General features: G+C 35.0%; 1 protein-coding gene across 1 annotated transcript; it reads left to right on the forward strand.

Moving 5' to 3' along the window:
• The first annotated feature begins 1,733 nt into the window (after window positions 1–1,733).
• Window positions 1,734–10,010, forward strand: LOC123523575 (uncharacterized). Its single transcript, XM_045301236.2, has 7 exons — window positions 1,734–1,864; window positions 3,795–3,968; window positions 5,133–5,230; window positions 6,138–6,277; window positions 7,121–7,231; window positions 8,806–8,957; window positions 9,680–10,010. Exons 4-7 carry the CDS (start codon window positions 6,162–6,164, stop codon window positions 9,850–9,852), a joined length of 552 nt encoding a protein of 183 aa, XP_045157171.1. The 5' UTR covers window positions 1,734–1,864; window positions 3,795–3,968; window positions 5,133–5,230; window positions 6,138–6,161; the 3' UTR covers window positions 9,853–10,010.
• Window positions 10,011–20,047: the final 10,037 nt, after the last annotated feature.

The following is a 20,047-nucleotide window of genomic DNA, read 5'->3' on the forward strand; positions in this document are numbered from 1 at the left end:
CGCGATACTTTCACACGAAAACACGAAGAAAAAATATCGCGTTTTCGCGTTGTTGATATCGTGTTTTCGCGTTATCGCCCTTGATCTAACATCGTCTTTTCGTGTTTTCGCCTTCGTGGTTAGTAGGGCGAAAACGCGAAAACACGATATTGATAGCGCGAAAACGCGATATTTTTACTTTGTGTTTTCGTGTGAAAGTATCGCGTTTTCGCGTTTTCGCCCTGCTGACCGCGAAGGCGAAAATACGAAAACACGATATTTTAATATCGCACTTTAGCCTTCCGGTTTTGCATGCGTAAACATGGAAAACGAAGTAGACTCACATGTCCGAGATTATTTTTCAGCCGGTTTTTCATTAACTGAAACACTGACCTTGCTAGAAATTAAACAAAGGGTTATTGTTAGGTAAGTTATACGTCTAGGTGATCAAGGTGTGATTGAACTACATGCATATATCACGTACTTTGTAAGTTGTTTACATGTTGTATACATTTACGGTTCATGTGATTTTTTTGTTTTAGTTGTTTACGTCACATAGGCCTTGTTCTATCATAAAGAATACACCAAATTGTTCATAATAAGCAGAAGAAACTTTTAAGATACCGGTATTCCCACGGACAACACATCAAACTTCTTTTTCAAAAGTATTTTGTCATTACTTCTATTATCATTGTGCTTCTAACATATTTGTCCAGGTACTCCAGGAGTTGAAAGTGTTACAAACCATGTACATATAAAATGCAAACATTGCAAAATGAAAGTGAAAGTAGAGCTGTCAAATTGACAAAAACTGAAGAATTTCAACAAATATAAGAGTAAACTATTTTTTATTTCCCGGTGTACCTTGATAATTATGTAAGACACATAGCAAGAACAAACTTATAGAAAAAATATGTTTGAAAAAGAAGTGTGATATTTTGTACAAAATATAATGCGGACAGTTGAAGTACATGTTTTGTAAGACTAAATACCTATTACCAAACAAGGTGACCTCTATAGAAAGTATTTTCTACTTATTCTGAACAACTCCGTATATAGATATTATGGGTCTGCCGTGTATGAACCTTGAAGGTACAACGAAAACGGTCCGCAACAGGGAAGTCACAGACATTAGGCATATCACCATCCCAGACCCGAAACAACCGCATACACGGGAAAAAAAAACGCAAAGACTTGGTGGTGAGGTTTTTACACGTGATGGTAGCAATAACTGTAGTTGTTGCGGTAAGTGCCAGTTACCCTTAGTGCTGATACCCGTTACCTTCAGTGCATGTGTGAAATATGTCATAATTGGTGTCGGAGATTGTTGCCTTTGGTGTCACTGACAAAGTTATCTTAAGTGCAGGTTGCTTAGGGTGTCAAAAATTGTTACTCTTGGTGCATGGTGTTACCTTTAGTGCAGATGTTACCGTTATGGTTGTTACATGAAAACTTCATGTACAGGGATGTTTCCGTTGGCTTTGGTCTCATTTCTGTTTTCACCTAGAATAGCAAGTCAATCTGGAACATAGTGTCTCCACCCCCCCCCCCCCCCCCAACCCCCCTCTAACACACACACACACACGCACACACACAAATCATGCAGTTGTTGCATATGGTGTCATTGCTGACATTACTGTAAAATAAACGTCGGTATACCATGAAAATAACTCGACTCGTCAGTAACTGAATTAAAGATCGTGAGATCAAACCCACACTATGTATTATCATACTCTATTCGCCTGTTTGTTGATGTTTTTACTAGCGCTGCGCATTGACATTCTTTTATTATTCCAGCTATCGGCAACTTAAACGGCATTGTAAAAGACTTGGTCTAAAGAGGCGGCCAAACTGGAATCGTGCTGTCGTTCAAGCAGCTATTTTGGTAAATATCTATATCAGTTCATTTTCACAAATTTTTAAATAGGAATTTACGTCTTGTTGCTTGAGATGCAAGGAACTGACTGATAATGATACACGATATATGAATATTCCTGAGATAGCTGAAAAAGACCTTCTTTAGAGTTGGTATCCCATTGGTGTTCTGATAGAGATATAGCTCCAAATGTATGTGTTACGAGACAAGCAGCTCAGTACAAAACAAAAGATAGACCCAGAGTAATATGGCTCTATTCCTGTCAATTTTAACGTCTGAGATACGAAACGTTTTGTATCACAATTACGTCTGAGATATGAAACGTTGAAATGTATCACAATAGGAATATAATGTACTGGCATATATAGCAACTTCGAGATATGCGATGACCTGAGACTAGCGCAATGAATAGATGTTGTTGTTAGTTTGTCTGGTCGATAAAGATTTTTGAAAGCTACAAGGTCGTTTGTTGGGCTTGTTTATTCCTCTTAGTAAGGTTTCTAGCTAGCTAGTAGTTACCATGTAGATAACTATTTAATTTGTTGACTGCCCTGGATGTTGACTGAAGGATTGACGATGATGATCAGGTTTATATGTAACGTCTGTCTAGGTTATTTTACCCTTTTGTATAGAAGCCAAAGTGTGCCCACATCTCTGATTGGTTAAATGTTGAAGCCAAATGGACACATGTTGCGAGAGCATATTGCCATTGATTACCAATCTGATGCCAATTAAAATATCTATTAGCTGGCCAATGCGGTCCGAGGTGAACAGATACCGTTTTGATTTTTGGCGCAAATTCGCTATCGTTATCCAAACTTGTGATAATCAGTACTAACACTGCAACTGTCCATTAAGATGGCATAGAGACTCGAGAAATTCTTTTTAACCTGTATCATTCAGGCTGAAGTTCAGGGTACAGGTGGAAATCTCGGTGGTCGGGCCATGGCTAGTAGGTTGCGAACAACGTATTGAATAATGTTAGGGAGGTTTGTATTGCTGCTCTGTACCATGTAACACTGAAACATTGTGACTTAGTTATTGGCATTTTCAAATTTCTGCTTAACATACTTAACATGCTATATTTATATCTTAAATGCGCCAGAAGTTTGCATCAGTTTATTATTTCACATTTGTTGTCAGTGAAACTCGTTATCTAGAACTCTAGCTATTTGTTTCCGTTAAAGTGTCTTTTGGAGTGATGTTACTAATGAGTGAAAGTACTAAATATTTTCTTATTACTTGTCATGAAAATTGTGATTGTGTTTTCATGTTACTGTTGTTATACAGTGTGTCCCAGAATACATATCCACTTAAAAATAAATTACAGTTAAGCATGATTGGTCTCAAATGAAAGGAAATGGATGTAAGTTTTACAACTATACAAACAGAATTATATCATTAAGTATCACACTATCTGATAATGACGCCATTAATGAAACTATATTTATGTTCTGGTTTTTTTTTTTTCAACCCCATTTTTCTTTCAACTTTTTCTTTAGTGAGTTTGTTTAGAATACATTAAAAACTGTTCATCATTATACGAAAAGAAAATCTTAGAATAAATTATGATACGTACTAGTACTTACTAATAGATAAACTACGTTAAACCTCATAAAAGACAATACGTGAGATAAAGAATATGAGAAAAGGACCGGAATGCACTGTTTTAATAATGATTTCATCCATATTTATTTCCATAATACTGTAAATCTAAAAAGCCTTTCTTTTTTGACCAGTCATGCATACTAGTATTTGAAATTTATTTTAGCAAAGTTAATATCATTGTGAAGTGGAAATTTATTCTGGGACACCCACTACTAATATTTATGATATCGTTATTCAAAAATTTTAGATGTACTAAGTGCAAAACTGTATAATTGTAATTACTATGCGATGCATTATAGATGAATAAATATGTTTAAACCAAATATTTTAGACATAAGGTACTGCAATATCAAAACATCATAGATCCTGAAGGTGTTCAGGCCAGACTGTCAAACAGGCTTTTAAGAAGAGAATACTTTAACAGAGGTCCGAATTTTCTAATTCACATTGACGGTTACGACAAGATAAAGAAGTATGGGTTTGGAATCAACGGAGCCATTTGTGGGTATGAGTTTTTCAAGTCATTTCATTGTCAGTTAACTGTCATTGTTAGTTTATAACTTTGGCCGATATCTGTCTTTTAACAGCAAAATCCTTTAAGACCATCTTTGAATTAGGACCAATATGTTTTGATTAACTGAAACATTTTCAGCCCAAATAAGAAATAAATTGAACCAGTTTACTGTTTAGGCCATGTTTTGAGAGAGCAGATGTTGTCTTAATAGCGAGGATACACTTTGATCAAATGAATGTTTTAAATGCTAATTGTTATCAATTTTTACATTTTATTATTTATATAACTGTTAATTTTACATAAACTCTATGAACATTTTCCCCTTTTTATTGTTCAGTTGCTATAGTTTTTGATCGTATGTCCGATAAATTGATTATTGAAATGGTGACTAAAACCTTTTAAAACCACCTTTATTGTAAACTTGTGAGTACTAATTTAAACATTTTGAAGAATAAGAATAAGTAATGCTGAAAATGCACGTTTTATTCATTTGTTTTCGAAAGTTAAGCTTTTGTTTTTCAAATCTATCATTGAGCTACCTGCAATGATAATTCTAAATCTTTCAAAAACGTGCAGAAAAATATGTCGAGAAATATCCTTAATGTTTTCATGTAAACGCCAACGCAAGTAGGACTCAAACTAAATACAGACAAGTTTTTATTGATGATAATAATTAAATGTATTAGACTAGGCATATTAAATGTAATTAAATTAATATCGTAAATTGATTTCCTTAGAATCATAGATGCCAAACAAGTTCAAGTTTTCCATGAATACTTTTTGTTTCCTGTTTCCTTACCTACCCTAAACTTTGGCAATATTGTTTTTAACTTTTGAGAAAAAAGGTTGCAGAATTGCACTTTTTATGCTTTAAACATTGTCAGTGATATTAGAAATCAACTGCGTGACCCCCTTATTTGTATTTATTTTTGGACAACAAAAAATCTGAATAGTATCACTTAGTCCTAAAAAATAATTATAAATAATTTCCGTTTGAGCATGTTACCAGACACAAAGAATATTTAGGCCTTATAAAAATGGGTTCAATTTTGAAATACATGTAAATACAATAAACCGCAAGAAACTCATGTTTAGAATACACGTATGTCTGATACTTTTTAATATAGTTCTACTCAGTTAATATCCTTTTTTCAGCTTTCCGAGACGGATTCTTTGGCTGAAAGTTGCACATTCCAATAATAATCCGAATATCATTGCTGCCTATTTTCTAGAGTTCGTAAAAGAAATAAGAGGTGAGCAAGTTACTAATTACAATAGTAATGACCAATCATTTTCACTGTGATATGGGGTAAGGTTATTTCTGTACTGTGCGCGGTTATTGCTTACTGCACATATGTTATACATGTATGCACTGTCACACCCTTTATAGCTCCCTTCGGATATAGCTCCGCAGGGAGTTATATTCGGAGCACCGTTTCGTATATAGCTTCCTTGCTAAAACAAGAGCTATAAACGGAACACCTGTAGCTTTGTTCCGTATATAGCTTCACGGTGTTTTTGTGTAATTATTCCCCGAGGAGCTGTATCCGAAGGGAGCCATATAGGGTGTGACAATGCACAGCTTCTTGTGACAAGTACTGATGCCTAGTAAAAAGTAGTTCAACTTTGAATATACCGGGTTTATCCCGTTAACAAATTTAAAGCGTATTTCTGACAATGCTGCACAAAATAGTCCCATTTCATGAACACTGCGGATGAATTATCAATGAACAAGCAGTTCTTATTCAACCTGTATCCATTCACACTGACCATTTAGATTATATAAGATCTATCAATGATAAGGTATTCCAGCCCGTGGTTACATCACAATCTGGGTCAGGCAGAGTTCGTCCTTGATATGAGGCATATTAAATTTGCATTTGTTTCTCATTCATGTATATTCATAGACTGGCATTTAAACAGAAAATAAATCTACCAAAACCCCGCAACCATCAGACATTTCAAGGCTTTAATTTACTTTACAGATTCTACTAACTGTATTGTACTAACTCTGTGTGTTGAGATCAATGATCCCTAAGGACCAGAAAACTATACCAAAATCAAGCCTTGGATATCAGTGTAGGTTACTTGAACATTCCGCGTTGTAAAGTATAGATAGAGCCAATAGTTGTGAATTCTTTTTAACGTTTATTATATAAGGGGTTCCACGGTGTATCAGGATGGATGCGGGTACGGAAAATGTTGTTGTGGAGGATATGCAAAAAACATTCAGATGGTATCATGGTGACGATATGGCTGGTGAACGAAGTGTTATCGTCGGTAGCTCGCATACAAACCAGGTTAGTAAAAGTGTCAGAATGCAATACGTTTTTGTTCTTTGAATTTGCGTCACAATACTTTTTACACCCTCTCCCCGGATCGAATGATCGGGGGCATATTGTTTTGGTTCTGTCATTCCGCCAGTCCGTCTGTGTCACAAAATTTTCACATTGCTCATAAAATGAAAACGCTTCCACCTAGGTATTCAAACTTCATATGTAGATGAACCTTGTTGATCTCCACATCCGTCAACTGCCTTGACCCTTTACTAGGTTAAAGGTAAAGGTCACCGTGACCCCAGATAGTGAAACTTTAATCTGACCCATAAAACATAACTGTTTAACGAAAAGGTTGCTTGAGGGGGAATAGTGTTTTCCGGACACATCTTGTTCAATTTTATTCATATAATATATCCTTGTCCAAGTACTTGTAAGATCGCTACACAAACTGGTATAACCCTTGTGGTTTTGGGCTCCCTTTAATGGAAAAATGAACAGAACTGCAACCACCTTGAAGCCGTGCGCGCATCGTAAGAGCCGACTTAATGGGCTTTAACAATTGAAATCATTGAAACTGAAGATTCCAGCAGGCGGGTGGTTTTGATATCATGCCTTGCATTTGCAAGGGTTCTTTTGAAATGCGTGAGATAAGCTAAAATAATTCCTGTGAAAAGAAACTTGTCAGGTACTTGAATAATTCAGCAACTAGTACTGGTAAACTGATTAGCGATATGCTGAAAGCGGCGTTAAGTTAAACCCCATTCAAACCAGCAAACAAATAAATCGGTATAAACAGTGATTGAAAAGATTTGGCGACTCCAAGTTTAAATTTGCATACACATTATTGTTTCCTTATTTTTATAGGATAGAGTGTTGGTGGCGACAGTTACATCAAAGATGCATAGCGGCATGGAAAGATAAATTTTGTCAAATGGAAGAGCAAGGGATTTTCGCAACAGCAGATGGTATTCATGTGTAAGTTATTGTTATAAGGTTGAAGATTAGTAGCTCCACTATTCAAAGAATAAGTTGGTCTATTGGATTGGCACATGCTTCGTCGTCGGAGTCCCGACTTTGTTAAGTTTTATATGTAAATTGGTTTGTTATTACTCGCTAATGGGAATGGCTTGAAACTTCACACATTTGTTCATTGTGATGATTTAACATGCGGTGAACAGGTTCCATAACACTGTTATGCAGTTTTACAGAATTATGCTCCTTTTTCGACGTGTTTCTGTTGACAAGGCTGTTGAATAGTCAAGCGTTGCTGACCTCCGGCAGCTCTTGTTTTAAACATTATCGGTCCCCATTGATTATTATCTTACCTATTTTTGATATTAAATGTCTGCTTAGGGCAGTGGTAAAGTGGTTAGTTCTGAATCCGTGTTAGGTTCTACTCCTGTTCTGGGTGTATGTGATTTTGGTTGTTTTTACATATTCCAGAACGATGGGTTTCTCTGAGCCATCCTGTTTCTCCCACTTCTTAAGACAACAATCGCCTGTAATACCGGTGCCAACTTGTGAAAGTTTGCTTTGCAGTCGTTGTAAAATGTATATGTTTAAGATAAACCACATGAAAGTTGGCGACGCACTAGGGTGCGCCCATCCCTACAGTAAATCATATCAGTTGTAGAATCACGATGTTTAGTCATTATGAGGACTCGCATACCTAATTTCATCAGGCGACACCTTATGTTTATAAGCAGAGTTATTGTCCTTGAAATAGCAAAAAGCCTGCCCATTTTGTGATTTTAACACACCAGTCCTAGATAAAAAAAGTTCTGTTGTAGAATCATGAAACCTTTCATTTATATTCATCAGGATGTGAACTTGCGCATCTTGAAATGTTTGTCCAGCCTAGCGGAATTATTTGCCCCTGAAATACATGTATTCATATTGAGCTCCTTCCTCAGACATATTTATTGTAATTACATTTATAGAATTCACGATATAAATTTTTGCATCTTCTGTATTTCTCTGGTCATGCTCTTTATTTTCATAGTTATATGTTCCTTAAATTGTCATAAATGACCGTTTCTTACTAAGGATGTCGAAACACAGAAGATCGATATAATATCGATACATGCCGTTTCAAATACATATCGACACACATGGCATATGTGATACATAGGCTAACAGTTAAATGTTCGAGTTATAATTTATCTATGTTCCAATGTTTTTGACAAAGAAAGTGTTGTCAAAAACGTGTCTTCCCCACAAATCGGCACTCACAATAATCTCTAAAAGTCACTATGTACCTTGATTGTTACTTAGTACCTTAGATATTTGCTAACATATTCCTCAATTGCTCTATGTTGAAAGAATATATGGTCGCTGGACAGTCGACTGCGGTGGGTGCCACTGGATCCGAGCATGCTTAGAAAAAGGGTTTATGGAACAGAAAACTTATTTTGTAAATGTATGTTTTGATAACCTTATGTCATATTATGTGTACAGTATATGGTCGCGCTGCAAAACAATTGCCAGTTTTACTTTTTGTATTACTTTTTCTCAGTTATAATTGTTATCGTGTTTGTTTCTTGTTGCAGAAGTTGCGTCAGATTCTGTTTTATGCAACTTATTCAGCATGAATTGGACTTAATACGGGCAGAGTGGAATACACATTATATAAGGAGGCAGACACGGGAAGGAACACCTTGTGGAAAGCCAGACATTTTATATTTGTATCCAGAATTATATGGTAAACGAATTTAATTATGGTCTTGCCACAATAAACCTTTTACTGAGTGAAAAGGGAACAAAAACGAACTTTTTAAGTATTTATTCTGCTCTTGTAATTGTGGTGTAAAATGTATACCCGTGTCAACACTGCAGGAATAGGTCATGTTAGCTTAACAATGACCCAACAAAAGTTGCGTACATACAATAAGTATAGCAAGAAAAGTGAATGGACTGTGGAATAGATGCGACTTCATACGTCAATGATTTTGATAAAAACATGCAAAACAGATGTCAGTATTTAACTGCAACTAAAGTGGAGTTAGTTTTTCTATAAAAATCAACACGTCGGATGGGATTCGAAACCTTGATGGACAGTTTGTTTTGGTCTTTTACATTGCCAACCATATTAAAATGACTCTAGCAACTGTTCCGTGTTCAACCGAAGTTGACCGCCTATCGTAAAGACTACCTTTCCCTAGAGATCGTAACGTATTATATTCTAATTCGTACCTCCGTATTGAAACTGAAATACATGGGTAAAATAAACTGAAATTGAAGGGAATATCTAGTTCGTTAAAATGGAACACTGACATTACTTATGTGCACAGAATTGTGACAGCAGAGTGAATGTAAATTATGCCACGTGATGGTCCTGTGTTGAAAAACCTAATTACCGTTGTTGACCTTACTTTAATGCTAGTAACCTTTAATGCTATCCACCTATTTTTTTCAACCGGACAGGAACTTATGACTACAAATTCCCAGTTGATGAGGCAGACTGCGAGTGTCTGGGTGATAACTGCGACGTTCCATCTAGCACTGGAATAGACGAAGAACTAGAAGGAAGATTTCTTCAAATGATGGAACTGGATGGAATGCGTATGCCGGATACAGCAGCTTGCTTACCTGGCTAATAAGCAAACTTGACTAACTGCTTGAGCAGAAATGACATTCCATTAAAGGCATTCGTTCTAAAGATTTACTGAGAGTGGGGCAGTTTCGTCGGTCTTGTCCTTTACTTAAAAGTAAAAATAAAGATGTTGATTTGTTATAAAGTTTTATAAATTCAATTCAATTCCTTGTTCCTCCATGAAGTATAAAGTCTCAACTTCCATGTTCTTTTTTATACGACAATTGACATGTTCTCTCTAAGAAATCGTTGGAAATAGTGAAAGTTGAAAAGTATTCTGAGCAACATCTGTTGTTGTGATTTCTGGCTAACTGTTTCTTTTGAAGCAAACAGCGAAATAGGTCCAACATTAAAGTGACTTTTTGGTGCTACGTAGGAGCCTACAAAGCAAGCTAGAAAAAAGCAACAATTTGTGTATCATAGATCTGTATTCCCTTCAAAACAACCAATTAATAGTTTTGTAAATGAATGATGAAATCTATCAACAACTGGATCGCTCACCTGAGTAATATGAGCTACATGTTTCAAATGTCAAAATGATGATAAAATATTAAGAAAGTCAGTAAGTCACATTCATGCTCAATAAAATTCAGTTTTACAATGTGTGTGCAAAACGGAGTATGTCATAAAAATTTCAAGGCTGTATCTTAAAAAACAAGGAAGTAGGTCAAGGTCACAGTCAAGTGACATCATATTACTTGGGGTCATCAGTTAATTATAATTAAACAGTCTTGGAAATAGGATCATATGATTTTTTAAAGTATTTTTCCTATATAACTCACATAATAACTAATTGACCCCAGGGCGGGACCTCTTTTAACCCCTGGGGCATAATTTGAACAATTTTGGTAGAGGACTACTAGACAATGCATTATACCAAATATCAAAAGCCTAGGTCGTATGGTTTCAGACATTAGAAGATTTTTAAAGCTAGTCTATATAAAACTTGGGACCCCTCTTTTCACCCAAGGGGTACAATTTGAACAAGTTTGGTTGAGGACCATAAGACAATGTTACAAACCAAATATCAAAAGTCTAAGTGTTGTGGTTTCAGACCAGAAGATTTTTAAATAATTTTTTTCCTATATAAGTCTATGTAAAACTTGGAACCCCGGGTCGGGGCTATATTTGAATTTGAACAATTTTGGTAGAGGACCACTAGATGATGCTACATACTAAATATCAAAGAAGATTTTCAAAGTAATTCAGAGTTTACTTCATGGTAAATCAGTTAACAAAATTCATAAGTAGTACAACTATTTTGTCTCGAATACCCGATCCCCCCTTCCTCAGTAATAACATAAACATGTTATCATTAGACCTTTATCACGGACACGGACATGGGAATGTAAATGTACTCTGTACTTCGTTCAAATTTGGGGGGTTTTCTCAAACATGTTTTAGGAACTTGTATTAAGAATATATATGATTATAAATAAAAGCGCATAGTGAGATAAAGGTTTAGCCCATTAAAGTAGCATGTTGTATAGGCTAATGAGCGACCTGTGGAGTTTCCACTTTTTCTATTTTACAGAAAGCAGTCAATGCGTAGAAAAAATACAGATCTTTGACCTATTTGTTATTATGTGGGAAAGGGTAGGCTGTACTGAAACAATAAAAAAACAGAAACACAAATAATTGAATAAAAGTAAGGAATATGAATAGAAATTACAATGAATAACTGAGGGTCGATGTAGAAGTGTATCTTGGGTGGGGTAGGGGGCTGTGGGAGGATGAGGGGTTTAGGGTTTGGGTGTTTTGAATAATACAAATTTTATCTATTTTAATGTCTCATATTTTGGTGATCAGTGTGTAAGTGTCAGTGTGTTGGAGGAAAAATTAGAAACAAAATGAGCTGTAACACGGCCTGTAAACACTGGCTCCACCTGTTTTTGGTGGCAAACGAGGTTAGTTGAGTCGAAGAAAGAGCTAATGATACTTCCAAGGTGGCGCTAAGTTATAAAGAAAGTCTACTTCTGTAACAACATGAAACAGAATTTCAGTTAAACGGGTATATGGTTCCAATCATAAAAGGTTTGGATATATTGGCAGCTGCAGCTAATTTTAAACTTATTTGATACTTAAAATGGAGACAAACGTTTGAGGTTAATCTTGGGATATTACATGCTTATAAAAACTCCAGCTTAAGATTCATTTCAGGTTGCTTGGGTCAAGGTTGTTGTATCTAAAACGATAAATCTTGTTCACCGATTTACTATACTAATTTGATTGAACTAGTTTCACCAAACTTGGTTATTACGTAGAAAAACAGCTACCGGGAAATGAATTTAGTTCTGATTGAGACATATTGTCACCAGACTTGGTGTATTGCTAAAACCACCTTAAGAATGTATTTTTGGCCGCTAAGATGAAAAAGATCAACTGTTCAAAATTTGTTTTACTGATTGGGTTGATTGTTGTCAGACTGACAAGTTAAATGTCGTTAATTTACAAAACTAAAAGACTATTTTATCAAATGGCAGGCAACAAGTAAAATTAAAGGAAAGTGATATTTTATTAAACTGAACTCGGTAATGTTTCGTAAAATGTAGATATATGTGTGTTCGTCTGTGTTCTCCTTACACAGGCAATACTTATTCCTAGCAGAGTATACACTGTCAAGAATTATAAAAATATGCTGTGTCTTGATAATTAGGCAAAAACATTTGAATTTGGTGTCTTAGAAAATAAAACGCATCTCTGCGGTTATGTTTTTCAATTTTTATGTTTTGAGAAATCCCCCAGATTTTGACCATAGTACATAGTACGTGTACATTGTCCGTGTCCGTTGTAAAGGTCTATTACAAATACCGTGCGCGAATAGTACAACCATTGTGTTTACTATTTGTTAAGATTTACCTCTATTTCTCATGCTAGAAATAATTTACATTTGATAGTGATAACGCACACTCGCCGGGAATCTGTCCTTGCGGATTTGGTCGTTTTCATTGCTAGGTCTTGCTCAATCCACTTCCGTTGTTTTAAAAATGGCGTGAGTTGTACCTCGTCTTTGTTTCAGTATGATCGGCAAATTCCGACATTTATATCGAAAGCTGTGTGTTATTTGGTAAGTTTAAATGTATGAGAAATGATTATCAAATCACAGCAGGTAGTTGTGGGTAGACATTAGAGATATTGGGTCAATTCGTTTCACTTTTGCGGCGTACGCCGTTTCGCCGCGTACAGCCGGCTAGGCGTTCGTTTGGCTTGCCAGCTCTGCCCGGGTCTATCCGGCGTACGCCGATGTGCGCCGGTCTTGCGAGATAGGCTAACCGGCAAATCATATATTTTCGCGATACAAAATCGAGTAAACATTTGAATATTTGGGTTAGTACCAGTAAATGTAGAAACATGCTGCAAGAACTATTTGCTAACTTATTTGGAAAAGGCCGCAAGAGAAAATCATAATAAATTGGAAATTTATTTATTTTGTTTTTTGTTTGTTTTTGCAGCTCTCGTGGCTGGCGTACGCCGAAACGTTCGTTTTATTAATAAACCGGCGAGATTTTTTTCTTGCCGCCCACGTGACCGGCGTGCCCCGGGTTGAGTGAAACGAATTGGCCCATTGCCATGTTTATGGCCGATGGAGAGTTAACAGGCTTTTCCTATAATTTTATCTGGTGACCTAGTTTTTGACCTCAAATGACTCATATTTAAACTTCACCTATAGATTATCAAGATTAATATTCTGACAAAGTTTCATTGCGATATGTTCATTAATGTGGCCTCAAGAGTCTTAACTTGCTTTTCCTTTAATTTGGCTTAGTTACCAAATTTTTGGCCCATCTGACCCAGATTTGAACTCTTTAAAAACACATTTTGAAAAAAAAGTTTCATTAATAAATGGTCCCAAATGTGGCCTCTAAAGTGTTAACTAGGTTTTCCTTTGATTTAGCATGGTGACCTAGTTTTTGAACCCAGATGACCCAATGTCGAACTGGTCCAAGGTTTTATTAAGGGTAATATCCAGACCAAGTTACATTAAGATTGGACCAAATTGTGATCTCTACACTGTTAACAACCTTTTCCTTTGATTTGACCTGGTGACATAGTTTTTGGGCCCAGATGACCCAATATCGAACTCGTCCAAGATGCTATTGACTATTGAGGGTATCATTCTGACCAAGTTTCATTAAGATTGGACCAAAAATGTGACCTCTCAGTGTTAACAGTCAAATTGTTAACGACGGATGACTACTATATATAATATGATATATAATTATGCCTGTCCCCATCTAAACCCACATCTTGTTTGAAAAAAAAATGAGTCATGTTATTACATGTATGTAATCTGACACTAATAAAAGTAGTAGGTGTTGTTGTTGTTGTTGATGGACACAGGGTAAACACAAAAGCTCACTTTGAGCACTACTTGCTCAGGTGAGGTAATAAACTCTCATTTTTTCTCTAATGGCACTTTTGCTTGTAAAATGGGGACTTATGTCATTCGCAGAATGTATTTTCAGTAAAATAAGACAAGTTTCATGTTAAAGTGCATGTGTTTATGGCAAATACAAAGACAAAACTAAAACAGAGCTGTTTACTGTGCGACGGTGTCATGAAAGCGATCTACAAAGAATTAGTGGATTCGATCTGGTGCCGTTTCACTCCAAATCACCCCATTTACTGTTCATATCTTCACACCTTATTAATTGCAGTTGCGATTATATATTGGTTTCAATGGTTTGAAATTTTAGAAAATATAGTCCTGTATGCGACACATCGTCGCATTACGGTCTTTTGATGGCGAACATTTGTGACAAGTTATTTCAAAATCAATTAATGAACAAAGAAGTTATGTCACTGACATGAAAAACAGACCATGTTTCACATTTGTCACTTTAAAAAAAAAGGAAAATAATAAGATAGACATTAACTACATATGGCCGATGTTTGTATGTAAACTTTGAGATAGGTAGGTGCAATAGCGTTGAAGTAATTGCACGACCAAATATATGAGGACACATATACAAATAGACTGAACTGACAGACCACATGATGATTGCTTTATACCACCCTCCTTCAAACATTGGTTGCGGGTTCTAAATATGAAGAAATACTGAAGGAGCATAGGAAACGCCGATATTTTGTAAAGAAGTCACTCACAAACAGGCATACAGTCTTTTTACCAAACTCGCAAGCACTTGTACAGAAATTAAGCAAGCGTGCATACAGTCAGGAAATAACACCGAATCTTCTTTCATTTACGGTTATAAACAAATTGGATTAATTTATAAATGATTTATTGTATTTTACTAAACTAGTATTGTTTCTTTATCCATGAAACAGTGGAATTTACATGTAGGCCATTCTTCAAGCAAGAAAATAAGTACTTTTGACGCCGAGTATACAATTTCTAGACAAATCAGTCATTGATCGAGTTTTTTGCTATAATTCTACCTGTCATCAGAAACACATTATATACAGAAGCAAATCATGTTTAGCTTCCAATAAAATGTAAATATACATACATTCAAAGCGAATCAGTCACTTTAAAATGCTGTTTTCAGCTTTTAGCTGTAAGTTTATTGTTTTGATCACTCGCAAGAGGAAGAGGGAATACAGTCGTTTATAGGGTGTGATAATGACCTTGGTATATTTGAAATGGCCCTCCGTTAATTGAAGCAAGGGGTGGACGTATTTTGCATTTTCCTGCGTTTATGATATACAAATTTTCAAACGATAACGTCCAGTCGGTAGCCATATAAGTTATCTTCACCCAGCTTTCGGTATTATATGTTTATCGTTGTTTGTTAAAAAATATCGAAAGTACAGTGCCAGTTTATAGTGACGAAAAACTCGTAGCCGTGCGTGAAAATGTAATTTCTGTACAAAACGTACACTTTACGGGATGTTAATTGATTTGCACATATACATAAATTTATACAGTAATTTAAGAGTTTTAACTTCTAAAACATCCCATTGCAAAAATATTTTGGTACAAACAACATTTCGTTGTTTGATGTTATATACACGACGATTTTGTTGTTTGATTCTTCTACCGAGATGCCCTCTTGAACTTTTCAATCCAATATAAAGATTGGCAACTAGTAATATTTTAAAGTGAATATACCGGTATATATACCAGAAATGATTTTATTAATCACTTCTTTCTTAATAATTTTTTTTAATGAATATGCATGAGTCCAAGATGGCGGCGCCCTACTGGAATTCAGATGTCTTTGATGATACCCTTGTATCCATTACCTGCTCAGTCAATTGAGACATGTTCACCATAACTGTTCCTTCCCTTGAGAAGGGACAATAAACTACGACAAAAGATTTATAAAATGGGATGATACAAAAAGTTACCAATATCAGCAACTTTTAGCAACAAAAATAGATAATGTTAAAAATCTTCATGATAAAAGACAAATAGTTTTCAGTTTGGTAACACCTACATACAAGAAAATATATATGTAAATTTCTAATGTATTTATTGTTGCTATATATTTAGACACACTGATGAGCCATTCACGGCGAAACTAGTTTGTGACTTTTCTATCAAAATTTAAGAAAATCTTAGCGAGCGTGTGAAAAAACTAGAAATAAATTTGTTAAAAATAGAAACAATGATGAATAGCGCAGACAGTATGTGACTATAAAAACAATATAATAAAACAAAAGAACAAAAAAAAGTTATTAAGAAAGAAGTGATCTCAATAAACGTATTAAATCAAAAATCGAAAATATTTGAATAAAAATTAGACGTAAATATGCAAAGAATTTTATACAAGCTAAACGCTTTATATGAATATTTTAAATTATTGTGCGACACGGGATTTTGACGAACATCTGATTGATAAAAACGGATCTCTCTGGGACTCCGCAGTATAGTTATGAGCTATAAGTGCAGACACGCCTCGATGATCTATATATAATACGCAGGTGCTCGCTGTGTTAATCACTTAACATACGGATGAAACTCTTACGCTAGAATGATGTCACGTTAACGTACGGTGACGTCAATGGTTTAAAGAGCGCTACTATATTTTATCTAGTGTTTATATTAAAGGCATATTAGCATCGAAATAGTTCATGCCAAAGCCGTATTTTAACACTATTTTTACACTCGGTGGGCCCTCGTAAAATTATTACGCCCGACGTACGCCCATCGTGCATAAATACATGTACACTCATTTGCTATAAATTATTTCTTAAATCAGATCGAGTCATGTTAGAATGTGTGGTCCCTTTAAAGATTTCATCTTTGGACATCAAAGTCGTTCATTAGGATAGTCTAACAAATTTGACGCGATCTTAGGGTATTTGGAGGGTTCTTTTTTGTACAGACAATAGATCCACATTTCCAGTCAGGGATATAATATTATGTGTCATTTATTTGGTATGAAACAAGCGCATATGTATTTATAGCCAAACATTTTTATTTTAACATAGAAGAAGCATTTATAAAGATGTTCTATTCAGTAGGACATGTGACCTTTTCAGAGAAAACATTAAGTATGTATATAGAAAGCAAAACCACAGATATTCGATAATACTTGTAGCTGAAAAAAATATAACATTTTTGAAATGATAAAACTTTCTACATTGTAGATTTTATTAAAACTTCTTATCAACGTTTGGAATTAATGATATATAAATTGGAATATATGGCCAACTTAAATGTATATTTCTATGTGCTTTTTTTAAATGTTATGAAATATACGACTAAATTCATGTCAGATTTTAAAACATAATTGGAATCATTTCATTTGTCAACATCTTAACATTTACACTGTTACATAAAAAGTGACAATTACAATTATTATACACATGAACACCAATAATTCATACATAGATTTTTGATCATATATTACGGGTCTAGGCTACATTTTATGTTATTCAGAACAAGGAAGTTACTTTATAACTTTCGGTAATAAAATTGTGCAGAACTAGTGCTTAAAATTGTTCATTTGCATATACCCATACCTTTTAACTGAATTAAAGGCACTTATTTATAAAAAAAAATGCAATTTTACAACGGTACCCAGGCATTGTCTTGTAATTGAAAATGTGTCTAAAACTTATAATTGATTAGCAATGGATTGAACTAGCTAGGACTACGTCAATAAAAATGAATAAAACAACAACCAAATAAATAATGAATAGAATGAAATTTAATACATGTTTATTTTAAAATCACGTTCACATTCTTTTCGGTCACTTTTTGAAAAGGCCGAGAAGGTCAATAAAACGGGAACAATAAAACAATTAGTCATATTTCAAATGTGCTTTCACTAAAAAAGTAATCACATAAGATATACAAATATATATACACGCTTTTACCAATTTTTGCCATGATTTTTTTTTTAACTTTCCTTATATGGAACTTCTCTGGTCAAATAATGCTCCACGGAATTTTATTAAAGACTTGCACATGGCATATCGTCATGCAACATTTGTCACAACCTGAATTTGCTGCTTTTAGCTCCCGTTATTTGTTCATTTCAAGGACAAACTTCCGCAGACTCCATCTGTAGTAAATGCCATACAAACATACATAAGTATATAAACAGACAGACAGGCAGACACAAAGACAGATACATAGACTGACAGACAAACGACACACAAAACGACACCCAATGTATGGATAAAATATAGAGAGAGCATTTTAAGACACTGGCCTTATTCTCAACTGATCACGAAAATCAAGCCTACGTGCTATTTACATTTTTTATTTTTTGGAAATAGAACTCATTAATAATTATTGCGATTTGGGTGGTTATTTTATTTCTACCAGTAGTGTGAAAATGTAAAAGAAAAAGGGGTCAAAATGGCCAAGGAAGGGTCGAAATGGCCAAGGAACACCGTAAGTTGGGGTTGAAATGTATCGGGGTGGAATTTACGGTCTCTAGAAGCGTTTGCGCAAGTCAAACCGGAAGACGAAATTACGATATAAAAATATTGTGTTTTCGCTTTAAAAATATCGTGTTTTCGCGTTTTCGCCTTTGTGCGAAAACGCGAAAACACGATACTTTTACACGAAAACACGAAGCAAAAATATCGTGTTTTCGCGCTATCAATATCGTGTTTTCGCGTTTTCGCCCTACTTACCACGAAGGCGAAAACACGAAAAGACGATGGCAAATCGAGGGCGAAAATGCGAAAATACGATATTAAGAGCGCGAAAACGCGATATTTTTTGTTTCGTGTTTTCGCTTTATAGCTTCGTGTTTTCGTGTGAAAGTATCGCGTTTTCGCGTAAAAATATCGCGTTTTCGCGATTTCGCCCCTAGGACGACAACGCGAAACTGCGATGGCCCCAACGGAACACCGTATTTAAGAGATACAATACTCTCTTTATATTTCGCTTAAAAGAGAAGATATGAAAATCAAAAAGAGCGACCAATTAAGTGTACATTATCTGGTGTGTATAACATGAAAATAATAAAATTATTAAAAATCATATAGATATGACAGGTATATTAATTAACGATGTAAAAAGATATGTTTTTCGGTAGTTGCCTAATTCTTATTTTTTAATCCAACATGGAAACATCGTTAACACCGAAGGAAGAATAAAACACCAAAACTAATTTTGATATACGTGCAAAACATGTTGGGAAGGTACTCTCTATTTGTGAAACTTCTTGAAAACAAGATCAGTGTGGACTTTTTGCAATGCTTTGTTTATCAAAAGTACACTCCAAAGAATAGATTGGGATAGTGGGGGTCTGTCAAAAATGCTTTAAGAAACCTGTAACTAATTTAACTTTTCTCCAAGTCGAGACCAAGAAGCATAGCAATTGAGGACACACGGTATATTGTGTTTCGTTCTTGCAAAATCATCTAGTAAATGAATAGACATAATAATATAAATATATAATAAGTGACCTTTCCATTAAGTGCCTGTTTACATCCCGCACGCAAACGTGATACTTTAATCCAAGGTCCATTTATTTATACACTGAACCCCTTTCCGTATAAATTATCTTTCCTAAGACCGTTGCATGGCAACACACGAAAGTGGCCAATCAAAACTATCCATTCAGTTAAAAAAATCAATAATATTATAAATCCAGGTGTGGCCACTCCCACAAAAACCAGACAGTCGTGCTTTCCGCGCTAGATCGAAAGTTATTAAATTATTTTCCCACGCTATAGAGATTTTGTTAAAGACCTTTTGGTAATTTAAATTCCGCTATCTATTAAAGTCCCATCACGTTTCATAATTTAGAATTACAAGAGACTATATT

This window comes from Mercenaria mercenaria, chromosome 3 (genome assembly GCF_021730395.1).
Source record: "Mercenaria mercenaria strain notata chromosome 3, MADL_Memer_1, whole genome shotgun sequence".
Lineage (NCBI taxonomy): Eukaryota > Metazoa > Mollusca > Bivalvia > Venerida > Veneridae > Mercenaria > Mercenaria mercenaria.